Genomic DNA, 14,456 nt, shown 5'->3' with positions numbered 1-14,456 from the left:
TGGTGGATTTCCCACCACACAGCATCTGGAGCCAAGGCCTTCGGGAGGAATCTCTGTCCTGTCCCTAGTGCCATGCTCTGTCCTCAGATAAATCTGCTGTCCTGGGAAAGCAGATCTGCAGCAGATGGAAACTTCATCAATTACAAGAAAAGGCATGTCATGTCCTTCTGTTGAGACTGTAAAACTACTGCTGTAGAAATTCATCCTACACAGTCTCTTGAAAAATCATTTATGGAAACCTCATCCTATGAGGTCGATCTCTCTCTCTCTCTCTCTCTCTCTCTCTCTCTCTCTCTCTCTCTCTCTCTCTCTCTCTCTCTCTCTCTCTCTCTCTCTCCCTCCCTCCCTCCCTCCCTCCCTCCCTCCCTCTCTCCCTCTCCCTCTCCCCCTCCCTCCCTCCCTCCCTCCCTCCCTCCCTCTCTCCCTCTCTCCCTCTCTCCCTCTCTCCCTCTCTCCCTCTCTCCCTCTCTCCCTCTCTTCCCCCTCCCTCCCTTCCTCTCTCTCTCTCTTTCAGTTCTAAGTAATAAGGTGCCCATAGACATTGTGCTTTTGATTTAAAAGAGGAGAAAAAATAGTTTTCCCGAAATCACACATTTTACTCCGTGGGCCTTGGAATTGGAACCAGGCCTCCAATATAACAAAAGGAAATCTTTGAATTTACCCCATTCAAGAGACCCAGTGCTCTTAAAGAAAGTCAAGTGTCTGGGGAGTGGCCCGTCATGCTGGCCCACCTGCACCCTATTTTACCCTCTGCATAGTGCTTCTTCCCACTCCCCTGGAGGTTCCCAAGCCCACGGCTGTTTCTATGTCAATAAATAACTTCTGGTTAAGACTGTGCTGTAATGAGATCAACAGCAGTATAGCCAGAGAAGCAATAAGATATGTCCTTAGGGCTGCTCATTGTTTTCGATACAATGAACGGAACCGTTTCCCCTATGCATTTCCATAGGGAAATGGATTACCTAATGCCGCCAGAGGATAATCACATTCATGCTCGTTGAAAAACTGCCCATAAAGAGATCGGTCCCTGTGTAGGTTCTTGCTTTTAATATATCCAGCCTCGTTGTATTGCAATTTCCAAGTAGAATAGCTTGACCTTGAGGGTCATCATCAATGTGTGTGACCCAGTAGATGGAAGTCGAATGATGTCTTTCAGCTTTTTCCTCTTTCTATTTAATGTTGTCCAGGTAGCCCCTGCCTTGGGGGCCTGGTTGAAACTTTTATATGTTTCAGGGTCCCAAGTAAATTAGCATAAATTGCACCTACTGTATATAGACCAATTGCTATGAGAATTACCTATATCACAGTTCCTGTCTCAATAAGAGACTAGAAAGTATTCCAACTCATTAAATAAGTCATATAGTTAATTACTGTCCCATTCATCGTTAGGTCAAGCATACACTAACTGGTCATGTGTATGTGGCAACACTGACTGCATCTGTTTTAATGGGCCATTATTTGGCCCTTATTTCCAGATGTCTGATGCTCTAGAACTGAGAGTCCTCAGGTGAGGTATGGTAGGTTCCTAACTCATACCTAATAAAAACCACATTTCGTCCCAAAGTCAGCAGCAGACCTCTACTGTCTGAAGATATTAAGGACTAAAACCTTTGGAGTAGTGGTACAGGGTTTGGACGGCCAAGCTATAGACAGCTGGTCCTGGTTTGAATGCAAGTAAGTCATGCACACCCTGTGTGACCTTGGGGAGCAATTGAACATTTCTAAGCTTCCAATAAAATGGGATTAACAACGGGACTCACCTCCTGGCGTTGCTGTGAAGATTAAGTGAGATAATGCATGTAAAGTAGTGAGCTCAGTACCTATCACCAAACCTTATAATAATAGTAATAACAATAATGATAATGGTAATAATAGTAGTAGTAGTAAATAGCAGTGAGGAGGAGTTAAACCTCAGGTGATCTAATAATGTAAATTTATTTTACTGATCTTTTATTTTCTTTCCCATATACAAAAGCCCTTGGGCTTTATTTAATTTTTCATAATTACCGTGTTTCAAATTACACCAGCAGTGTGGAGATTATAATTGAGATGAATCAGTTTCTTTCTTTTTTTTTTTTTAATATTTATTTGGCTGCCTCAGGTCTTAGTTATGGCACGTGGGATCTTCAGTTGCGGCCTGCGAACTCTTAGTTGCAGCACGTGGGATCTAGTTCCCTGACCAGGGATCGAATCTGGGTCCCCTGCATTGGGAGCGTGGAGTCTTAGCCACTGGACCACCAGGGAGTCTCGAGATGAATTGGTTTCTTATTTTCAGTACTTAAAGATTTGCCAGGACATAATCCCTCTGCTACCTCATCAGCCTTTTCTTCATTTTTCTTCCTGAAGGATTATAGCCACATCTAATTGTATCTGTCTGCTTCCTTACCTGGCTCAGGACCTGGAGAGTAAAAAGGGAGTATATGCTAAGTAAAGTTAACCCAGTGAGGAGGAGAACTTAACAAGAGTCAGAAAAAAGGGCTCAGGGGAGTGGTTAATAAACTTCCTTCCCTATCTTGTCAACGCCCGCTAGGACTCTGGTGCCATGCTTTACTGCAGGCAGCCTGGAAAACTCTCTGGTTGCCCATTTTGAAGATTTTAAACATATTTTATATTTATTCACATTCAGCAAGCACATAGATTATCCCAGAAATGCTTTCCTCCTTTTTTGGTAGCTAGAAATGATGATCGGATTAAAGAGTACAGAGAAAAAAGTAATGGTAGGTTTCAAATAAGTATGGAAAGATATTTCAGTATACAGCAGCACCTCTTCATGGGTGTGTGTCCACCTCTCTTATTTTAAGAAGAGCTTTTGCGTATGAGAACATTGTCGATGTAATTTGAAAACCCTAAGCACAATTTTTAAATAAGCAATTTAACAAAGCAATAGAAAATTAAGGTTTTTTTGCTGTTCTTACGGAAGAGACGAACTTTTCTATTTGTTATAACTAAGGGTAATGGAAGAGATTCATTTCAGTGTTATATTTGTACCCAGCTTCTTAATTATTATAACATTTTTAGATTTATTTATGTGCGTCAAATTCTTCCTCCTGATATCAATATGAAGTAAAGACAATGATTTTTATAATGGTTGTCGGAAGTGTAGTAAAAGATGGGCAACTAGTCACTGTAAGGACTTTAATATATGAATGCTAGTCCTGTTTCTTAATGTCTTGCTTATATCATTAGATTACTGTTAACTACCGGTTCATAAATATTTTCTGCTTTTAGTTTTAGGTGAAGACCAAACAAATATTCCCCGATGTTTGCTCTTTCTACTCAGTACTGCTGTTTTTAACAGAACTCCTGTCCCCCACCCCCTCCCCCAAGTTTCCCTTTCTGGGACGAACTACCCGACCCTCCCCCTTTCCAGGTCCAGCTGTCCCGTCTCCTCCCCAGGGGGCACCTCCTACCCCTCCTTCTTTCAGGAGGAAGAAGTGAAACAATAGAGGGAACTGAGCTGGCACAGTGTCATGTGTCACAGCTTAGCCAGAAGGCCATTCTCGGCATTTTGTACTGATGTCTTAGGTACTGAAACCATTATAGAAGGTAAATGAGGCTGAAACCTCCCTGCTTTTTATTATTCTTTTACTCAAATATCTCGGAGCATTAATACTGACTTCCATATATGGCCAATTAAGATCAGCCTCTATACCATCGGTTAGGAAAACTCTGAATAAGAACTGATATCATATCAGCAGAAGCTGCTTTCAACTTGAAATTAATTTGGGTTTCATTCCTGTGCTTGCGTGGGTGGGTCTCTCTCCTTCTCTTTTTTCTTCCCTTTCACGCTTTCTTCCCTGTTTCTCTTCCTGCCTCATTTCTTTCCTCTTCTTTTTCTCTTCTCTTTTCCCCCTTCCCCCTTCTTTCTCTTGCCCTCCTCCATTCTCTGCAACAGTATTGGCAGAAAGGTTCGTCCTGTTGATGCTATATTGTATTTTCAGCACAGTTCTCTGTGTTGGGGGTGGAGGGAGCTACGTTATATAGACTCAGGGACAGCATCGTTCCCACAGTAAGAGCTTTTGTTCCCAGCCTGATGGGGTGGCCAGAGACCCCCAGTCTCATTTCTTTGGCTATATCTTCCTCCCCCATGGATGTCAATAGAGGCAGAAAAGAGATTAACGTGAAGACTAGACTTCTGATGCTTTATGTGCAGGCTACAGCAGGAGGTTTTAGTGTAAGCCCTGTCTCCTGGTTTATTTGGAAGAAAGATAAAAAGTTTCTTTCATTTGAAAATGGATTCTTCTATATTCTCACAGCCCTTTGTAAATAACACTTAAATTGTTATCCTGTGAGTTGTTTCTTTCTCCCTTACTGCCTTGTGAGCACCTACAGGGTTAGGGGTCTTATCTTACTCATTTCTGAGCACCCCTTCCCACAGTTCCCAGCACATAGGCCTGTGCCCACCCCCGCCCCGCTGAAATCTTTATTGTAATAATGAGGTACATTATAATAAAGCTATTGAAAGGGATACAATGTAGCCGTTATGACGAAAGAACTATGTTTACGTATAGGAGTTCTGTGTATTTACATACACTGAATGGAAAAACAAAGTTGTGAATCGAGCATAAAATCTCATGTTTTATAGATATAATTATGCCCCAGAACCTGACCCAGAAGCATGCACACTGCATCTTTATTTTTTTTTTATTAATTTTTCTTGGAGTATCGTTGCTTTACAATGTTGTGTTAGTTTCTGCCGTGCAGCGAAGTGAATCAGCTATACATATACGTATACCCGCTCTTCTTTAGATTTCCTTCCCATTTAGGTCACCACAGAGCACTGAGTAGAGTTCCCTGCGCTATACAGCAGGTTCTCATTAGTTATCTATTGTATACATAATAGTGTGTGTACGTCAGTCCCAATCTCCCAAGTCATCTCACCCCCTCTTCCCCCCACGGTAACCATAAGTTTGTTCTCTGCATCTGGCACACCGCATCTTTAACCAGAGCTACCTCTGGAAAGTGACATCTGGGCAGAGAGGGAAGGCCCTTGAGAAGGAATAGGACACTTTTTATTTCATATGCTCTGACTGTTAGAATTTTGTTTCCTACAGCATCAGATGAAGCTGACCAGTGTCAGCTTGGTCACGTAGACGGTGCTCTCCACCCAGACTTCCCAAGAGAGGTGCTCATCTTCCTGTCCTCCACCTTTCGCCTCATCCCTTCACCTTGGCTCTTACAGTCACCTTCTGTCTCCCTCTGTGTTCACCATTGCCAGCTCTCCATGCATAGATGGGTGGTTGCATGCATGGATAGATGGATGGATGCATGCATAGATAGATGCATGGATGGATAGATGCATGGATGGATGGACAGATCAATCGATTGATCCTCCCTGATCCTACACGTCTTCCGGTTACTGCCCCACCACTCTCCTTCCTTTACATCCCAACGTCTCAAAATATACGCTCATCGATTACCCCACTTCCAAATCAGTCTGCAGTTCTCTCTAGTCACTGGATTCGGGACTCCATTATCCCCTGGGTTTTCCTGAGACTGTTTCTGAACAAGGTGGGAAGCACACATCGGGCTCTGTGCTCCCACTTAGGGATATGACCTCCCATCAGTGTGGGCCAGGGTTCTGTGCTGCCCGAGGCCTCGCGGCTCTCAATCTGCCTTGCTACTCTCCTCCACAAGGGATCTTTGGCGTTCTCACTGCAACATGGGAGACTCTCTGGAGGTGGCATGACCTGCTGACCCTCCGAGGTTGCAGTTTGCTAGTGCTGAGATAGCCTGAAACCGCCTTCTCATGGCCAGGACTGGACGTGCCCCTGGGCCCTGAACGTGGGAGGACATTTGGGCCCCATGCTCCTGTCACTGCTGCATAAGATGGGGCCCAAAGTTGCACAAAGGGCTCTCTCAACAGACCACTCAGTTTTTCTTCCCAAATCCTGTGCCCGGCAAACCCCTCCTTGGGGATGTCCCACAGTCCGCCTCATCTTCGCATGTCCAAGACCAAGGTGCTGTCTTTACCTGCAGACCACCACCCTCATCTCTTCAGTTCCCTCGGGGACGCAGAGGGAAAGTGCGTGAGTGGGGATGCGGGCAGGGCCCTGTGACTGTGAACCCATCGTGTCCCTCGTGATGCTCCTGAAGGGCAGCCTTTGAGCAGAAGGCGACAGCTGGCAAATGAAACTCGTAATTCTTCTCCAAGCTTCTCTAACAAGAGCAGAATGAGCAACCCTGAGCCACATGAAGACCTACCGTGTGGATGCGTGAGGCCAAAAGATATGCCTTGTCTCCTTTTTACCATGAACCCCCAGAGATGTCTTCAAGCGTTTGATGTGGGTGTGAGGCAGTCCAGTGCAGGTCTCAGTCAGCTGGAAAGGCCGAGAACCGCCCTGCCAAGGCCTCTGCGGGTTAGCTTTCCCTCACCAGCCACCTGGGAAGGAAACTCGGGAGGATGAAAGCTGGTGGAGACTTCTCCCCGGAGGGAGCCCCCAGCTCTCTCCAAGCTGCAGCCAACGGGACAAGGAGACGAGACGCTGGCAGTGTCCTTGCTGAGAGCCGGGAGAACAGCACCTTCCTCCTCGGAGCTGAAGGTGAGAGAAGAGACTCCCTTCTCCTGAAAGCTGTCTGCTTTGACTGGCCCCTTTCTCCCGGTCTCCACATCTAAGTAAATACAGCTCCACTCTGTGGAACTTGTGGACGACTGGCTCCGGCCTTACCTGCGCTGCTGTCCGAGTCTAACTGGCCTCCAAACTGGCAGTTTTATAGCTAATGTTCTATTTTCTGATGCTGGGATGATCTTTGGTCTCATGGCATCTGTCAGTGGCTGCCTCCACCTGAGAGCACGGAAGGTTCTCCATGACCAAGCCTCTCCTGACTGTAGCCTCTCTCACTTTGCAGCCCCACTCCAGGGTCTGTGCACATGCGCATGTCCTGCTTCCTCAGCCCATCTCAGCTCCTTTTATTTTATTTTATTTTGTTTTATTTTATTGGCCACGCCATGTGGCATGTGGGATCTTAGTTCCCCGACCAGGGATCAAACCCAAGCCCCCTGCACTGGAAGCGTGGAGTCTTAACCAGTGGACCACCAGGGAAGCCCCTCAGCTCCTTTTAGTGTCCTGACTGCACCCTGCATTTCGTTACCATGTGCCCCTTTACTCTTTTCAATCTTCCTGGGTGTTGTGTCTCCTTCTAGTTTCTCTCTGTTCTAACCCCTGGTCATCCTTAAAGATTCAACTCCACCATCACCTTCTCTAGAAGACTTCTCCCTGACCTGGAATTGCCCACTTCCTCCTCTGCCTTCTCCCATGTGCTGAATATTTATCAGTCATGCTGCCTAAACACTGTATTGTACTTATTTGTTTATACTTGTCTTTCAACTACACAGGGAACTCCTTGGGGGAAGGGATCATGTTTTATTCATTTTATTTAATTCCTAGCTTGTAAAACAGAACTTGGCATGCATTCTTATGACCTCAAAAAGAGGAGGGAAGGAGGGTTTGTATGAATAAATGTGAATGTGCTTTTTAAACTGTAAATTGACACACAATGTAAGTTATTGTAGTATCAACAGCATCCCAATGTAATACATGAAATTTGGAGACAGGTTTTATATATACAAATGATTACTTTCTAGTAAAGGTGGTTGAGTTGGAGAAACCAAAGAAGATGCATCCTCCAAAATAAAGACCAAAAATCTTACACAGGAGTTATAACAAAGGGCTTAGAATTTGGAAGTGCTAACACAAAAACTAGACCAAAAAAAGGAAGCCAAAGAGATAGAATTTTGAAACCTGAGCAAGAGGACTTAAGAACAGAACATTTTCTTCATTTTGTTTCTACAATGTATCTTCAAGAAGGATATAGAGTAGAAAAAATATTAAGTACCGATCTAAATAAATCTTTTCTCTTCTTGTGGTTTATCTTCATTTTCATATTAAACAGATTACAATTTTAAACGTTATTTTAGAGGAAAAAAGGGAGACAGGCACGGGGGTATTAGCTTAAATCTTTCAGGGCATCTTAAAGAAATAAAGCGAGCTACCGAGGACATTGAGTTTGAATTCTGTCCCAGTTCTGGAAGCATCCTTTCTCCAGCATCTCTGCTGGACTGTTGTCTAGACCAGACCTTCTCAAACTATCTGTGATGAGGGACAAGTACGCGTGTGTGTGTGTTTTCCTATTGGCCACACACTGACACTTTTGTAAAACACCACAAAAAATGAATTACTAGAAAAACAAAATAGAAGATATCAGACATGCAAAATACAAACCCAAATTTATCATTCGATTCAACAAATATCATTCTGTCAAAATGCTATAAAAGTTTCTACATGCTTTCTCTCAAGTTCTGCACTTATCTATCTTGTAGATCAGTAACAGTTTGCAAACTGGCTCCTGTCCATTTATCATACTTCAAATAGCACCGAGTTCAACTTTACTTGGATATTTTCAATAGCAAAAATCACAGGAATGAAAAAGTTATCGAAAAGAGGGCACATGTGTACAAATCTTACAATGGTGGAGGTGTTGATGAGAAAAATACTTTAGGTAAAATTTATAGTAGTATAGTAAAAATGTTTTTCAAATGGTGTAACGCTGTTTTTTGTATCTCCTCCCTACCCTTCTCAAAATTGAGTGAATTCTTTGATCCTCTTGGAGAATAATTGTTTTCGGCGCAAAAGTTTTAAATTTATCTTTCATTGTTAACTGTAGGGCAACCATAGGTGCTGACATCAAGCCAATAAAATTAAAAAGCAGCGTGACAGGCTCTAATAAATTTCATTGGTGTCTTTCCTCTGTCATTTGAGCACAGAATGAACTATTATCACTGAGCTTCAAACCTCTCATTTTGGCTTCAGATAATTACAGCTGCTAATGCAGTGCATGCTACAGTAGTTTTCAGTAACTGGTTTAGGGTTAAAGTATCATATTTAAAAGACTTAATTATGATCAGTGGGGGAACACGTTGTGGCCATATGGCTTTGATCTGTTTTCTAGAGTGGCCTGCAAAAATCTGGACTCCTAACCATCTATTTTCTCAACGATTTCAGAAAACAAGCAGCGTTTAAAATCTAGTTCCTCTACCACGGACTCTGGGGTTTTGAAACTCATTTGGAGATGGGCCATCCTCTGTTGGAAGTGGGCCATGGTTCTTTGTGTCTCACCCCAGATGAAATTCTTCAACCCCCTTAACTCAGTCTTTCCATGACACGAAGAATTTAGTATCAGGTTTCTGCAAAATGAACCAGCTTTGCATTTGAAGTGAGAAAAAGGATTCTTCCTTTTCTCCTTAAACCCCACTGCGGCTGGCCAGGTGAATCTGGAATGTATGCGTCATCTATGTCCCAATCTTCACACTGCTGTTCGGTGTGGATCACGTCTGCCAATATCCTTCTGTTTCACTCTTCGATTTCGTATTCATCTATAACCTTTGTTTTACCTTCTTAATTTTGCATGTGACGTGTCCTTTTAAAATGTTGATCAAAGTATTAAACAACTATCAAATATAAGCATTCAGTGCAGATAAATATTAGCCCATCTCTTAGTGCCACGTGTAATTTTATGAAACTATCAAGGCATACATTTTTTTTTTTTTGAGGAAGCCTAAGTTAGATTTATACTTGTTCAAAATGCACTCTTCAATTCTAGCCTTCTTTAGCATTTCTTATTTGGGCGTTGTCTCTACAGCCTATACAGATCCATGAGCTCCTTATGACGGTTCCGCTCATAAAAGTAAGGAGGCTGGGTCTTGCTCTTGTGGGTTTTTAATGACAATTACACTTAAACCTTGGGAGTCTAATTTCTTATTGAGAGGACCACTTTCTGAAGAAGAAAAGATGTTACCACCAACCTTGTTAAAACATAAAAAGGCTTATGAACATTGGTTCCTGCATGACCATGATTTTAGCAATAAAGAACCAGAATGGTAAGTTATATGCCGCAGTCTGTGAACCATGCTACGGAGACAGTTCCTGACGAAGCCTGGCCTGTTTTTCATTTGAGGAACATGAAGGGCATGAGAGGGTGGCTGTGGCTTATTAAAAGACAAAAGCAACAATTATCTGATGGTTCTTACATTTCAGCTTCTCGTTTCACTAGTTGCGCTGAAACAGTATTGTGTTTGCGATTGGCCATCGGAATGTGCTTGAGTGCTGGGATTTTCACGGTCTGGCTGACTTTTCCCAGGGTGACTTCCCCAGTGCTGCAGATCCCTGGGTGACGTTTGGTGGAGAGCCATACTGCATTGTTCAGCCCAGGGCGGAGAACTGTATTTATTTTTGATTTTACGTTATTTCAGCTGTTTTCACTTTTTTCTTTATTGTTTTCTTGCCTCCTACAGAGTTCTCTTTTCAAGCCTGGCTGGGGGAAGGGGGACACTCAGTTATGGACTCGGCACACAGCGTGGAGAGCAGATTTCCCCTCTCTCAGCAGTTCAAATAGCTTCTAAGCCACGTCCATTTAACCCACTGTGGGTCTGAGCCCACGTTAGCTCCATGGGGAGCTGTTTCCATGTTAAAATATATAAAATCCTTTCAAGCTGACTGTGGCTTCTTTACGTGGCCTATTGGAGAGTATAAGTGAGTGACATGCTTATTTTATTTTAATAAGTTTTTTTTAATAATCTGGTATTTGAGGATAATTTAGTTCTAGACTTTAGCAGCTGATAGCTTTCTGACTTAAAAGGTTATGTTTAAAACAACAGTATCACATTTCAGAATTTTTTTTTTTTTTTTGCTATACCACATGGCTTGTAGGATTTTAGTTCCATGACCAGGGATTGAACCCGGGCCATGGCAATGAAAGCGCTGCATCCTAACCACTGAACTTCCAGGGAATTCCCAAATTTCAGAATTTTTATTTCTGGTTTCCCACTGTATGAATTTTAGAGTCTCTTTTTATCACATAAATCGGTCAAGGAGACAGCAGGCAATGTTGTATGCCAAAACTCTGACTCTATCAGTAACTGTGGTCATTATGTTACGCATCTAGGGAAGCACTAGTTCATTTGGGCGTAGGTATGTCCGTGTACATACGCTCTTTCTCCTTGCTCAAACTCCCTGTTCTATACGTAGGGAAGTATTTCATTATTAATAAAAGAGAGATTCTGCCTTCTCACGGTAGAGTTAATGAGCACGTTAGTATAATAATTACTTGTAACAGATATGAGAGATTCCTCATGCATAACTAAAGACGACTTGAAAAAGGACAGGAGTGTTTAAGACATTCTTCTCATTGATTCCACAGGATTACCTTGAGTGCATCAGGGACCAAACGAAACTTCCTCTGGGGGCGGAAGAAAGATCAGCCCTTTTTGGAAACATACAGGATATCTACCACTTTAATAGGTAAGCTAATCCTCAAAAGATGGTTCTCACATAAGAACATTACGGATTTTTCTCACATGAATGTGGCCTAAGAAAACTTACTTGAAATCCCTGATTTGACTTCATAGATTTTTGTGGCCTATCATGCCGTGAAATCTTCTACCTGGAAACATCCTTGTTTGTATATGAGTCTCACATTTATCCAAAATCCCGACCCGCTCCATCCTCCTGGCTCAGAGAAGAGACCTATTCAGGCATCTTTCTTCCGCAATAGAACATGAACAGGGCATCCAAAAATATATGCCGGCTTGGTCTCCAGCAACCCCACCTCCGCTGGATTTTCTGAACGTTTTCTTCTGCCTAGGGAATGGGCAGGAGGGAGTAAACACACACTAAATACTTTAATCATAACAGATATGAATTCAGATTAATTAATAGTTAAAATTTACAATGCTTAATTTAATTCAAACATGTATTGAGTACCTGCTGTGTAGCAGGCAGTGGGCTTAGCAAAGTATCATAGTAAACAAGGCAGACGGGGAGCCGAAGGGGATGGGGCAGGCAAATCAGTTCTTATAAGGTATTGTGGTACTTCTTGGAAGACCAGGTAGTAGGCAGGTAAAGAGCATAGACTGGTTTCCAACATCTCTGGGTTTGCATGCCCGCTGAGCCATGTATATATTCTTCGGGGAATTTTAAACAGAATACAGATGGTCCCCGACTTATGATGGTTCACCTCATGATTTGACTGACTGTACGATGGTGTGAAAGCAAGACGTGCTCAGTAGAAACTGTACTTCAGATTTTGCATTTTGATTTTTTCCCGGGCGGTGAGCCGCAGCTTCCAGTCTGGCACGCCATCACGAGGGTAAACACCAATACACTTACAACCATTTTGTCTTTTACTTTCAATACAGTATTCAGTAAATTGCATGAGATATTCAGCACTTTAGTATAAAAGAGGCTTTGTGTTCAATGATTTTGCCCGACTGTAGGCTAATGTAAGTGTTCTGAACACGTTTAAGGTAGGCGAAGCTCAGCTTTCGTGTTTGGTAGATTAAGTGTATTTTAATGCATTTCCAAGTTATGACATTTTCAACCTACAGTGGGTTTATTGGGGCATAACCCCATCATAATTTGAGAAAGATCTGTAGAATGTACCTAACTTCCTCATTTCAAGTCTTTGCTCAAAACTTCCTCTCTCAATGATGTTAACCCGGCACCTAAGCACACACCTTACCTGCTTACTTTTTCTTTTTCTCCTGGCTTTTAGCAATTTCTAACATACTCTGTGATTGACTTTTATGTCTGTTGTTTCCTTCCTCCCCACCCCCACTCACAGAACGCTCCCTGAGGGCAGGGATCTAACAGTTTTGTTACTACCCAAGTGCCTTCAGCAGAGTCTGGCTCGTGGGACCCTCCAAACTTCTGTGGAATAAAGAAACAAATGGAAACAATAGGAATATCTACGTCACATGGTTATTGTGAAGCTTCAGTGAGCTGACGTACTTCATGTGCCGCACTCAATGCCAGAGTAAACAGCACAATATTAACCAGTGATGATGAGTAAACTCCCCTTATAAAGTTCTACAATGTCCTATCATTGGGTGACTCAGCCGTAGCGCAAATTATAAATCCTTCCCCTCTTTGCTCACTGAAGCTGGTGTATGTGAGCTCCTTGAGGGTAGGATCCACATCTCCTTTGCCATCCCTAACATCCAGGTGGATCCCTAACACCTAGCCCAAGCCTGGCCTCTGGGAGACATGTTTGAATTACATCAACTCATCCCTTAATTTTGAAAGCCTGGGATATGAAAAAGGCCAGTGTTGCAACATCTCTTTTCATCTGACTCAGTAGACTTTGAAAACCAATTTGCACGTTCCAGGATAGTGGTTCTCAACCCAGGCTGCACACTGGAACCATCTGGGAAGGATCGTGTGTATGTGTGTGTGTGTGTGTGTGTGTGTGTGTGTGTGTGTGTGTGTGTGTCTGTGTGTGGGGATTTTTTTGTTTTTTGTTTTTAATATGATGACTGCTACTCCTAGAAGTTCTGATTAGAACTTCTAGGTCTAGGGTGGGACCACGGCATCAGGATTTTGTAAAACGTCCTCAGATGTTTGTAATGTGCGGCCATGGTTGAGAAACACTGTCTAGATAAAATAAACACAATAATAAGAAAATAGAGAAAGGGCATTAAAAAATTGAAATAGAGGGAATTCCCTGGCAGTCCAGTGGTTAGGGCTCCACACCCTCACTGCCAAGGGCCCGGGTTTGATCCCTGGTTGGGGAACTAAGATCCCACAAGCCACGTGGTACAGCCAAAAAACAAAAAAATTGAATGTGGGGAATTTAGAGTCTGTGTGTCCATTAGTAACATGCTGGTATTAGAGCAGGCTTCCATTTAGCAGTGGCTGAGGTTAAAAATCCAGGAGCCCGAGTGGCTTCTCCGCTCAGATCCCACCAATGGCACAGTAACCCGGGAAGAGGAACAAGGCCTGGATGCTGGGAGGCCCTGGCATAAGCCTTCTGGTGGTTTGGCTGTAAGTTGACTGCAATGACTGCTTCTCTAGGGCTTGCTTCTTGCCCGAGGCCATGCAGCTCTATGTGTGTTATCACTTCATGCAAGTCTGGGCTTCTCTGACTGCAACCCCCAGGCATCCAGTGGCATGCCCTCCTGCCAGGGTAGAGCCCTGCTTTTCGGGTCTTGGTTTATGCCATAGTCCAGGAAAGGGTTTCTACTCCCCGGCGTTTCCATCTTCAGGCGTTTCCTAATTTAAAGAAAGATAAGACTGAAGTAGCCCCCGATGTCAACCAAAAGGGACCTTGGCTGCAAAAGCTGGAAGACTGAGAAGATCTTTATATGCCTGAGTTGGTTCTCTCTCTGTTCTCTTCTCTCTTTGGTGTTCTCCGAATGAGGAGGTCAGAGGTGACTAGAATAAACCAGAGTCAGGATGATGATACATGTGGCATCAGTGTAGTGACGCAGTTCATGTGACCGTGTTCATGCCTGTCCCTTTTGTAGATCACATTTTTATATATCCTGAACATGCATTGTCTCATTTAATCCTCTTAACAGCTCTGAGGTAGATAAGATGCAAAAATATATACACATTGATTAGACACAGGAAGTGGTGTAGAAAGTCCATTGCTCAAGGACATAGAGCTAGAAATCCAACCTA

The 14,456-nt window shown here is 43.2% G+C and overlaps 1 protein-coding gene across 1 annotated transcript in view; it reads left to right on the top strand.

Annotated features, from left to right (window-relative positions):
• The window catches only part of PLEKHG1 (pleckstrin homology and RhoGEF domain containing G1), a 223,496-nt gene that overhangs the window by 151,330 nt on the left and 57,710 nt on the right, over nt 1-14,456 (top strand). The window contains exon 4 of the mRNA XM_082855515.1: nt 11,197-11,297. Coding sequence (XP_082711641.1) covers nt 11,197-11,297 — 101 coding nt within the window. The remainder of the gene's footprint in view (nt 1-11,196; nt 11,298-14,456) is intronic.

This window comes from Leucopleurus acutus (genome assembly GCF_964270905.1).
Source record: "Leucopleurus acutus genome assembly, chromosome: 15".
Taxonomy (NCBI): domain Eukaryota; kingdom Metazoa; phylum Chordata; class Mammalia; order Artiodactyla; family Delphinidae; genus Leucopleurus; species Leucopleurus acutus.
The sequence above is the reverse complement of the archived record's forward strand: the minus strand, read 5'-3'. Positions and strand labels throughout refer to the sequence as shown.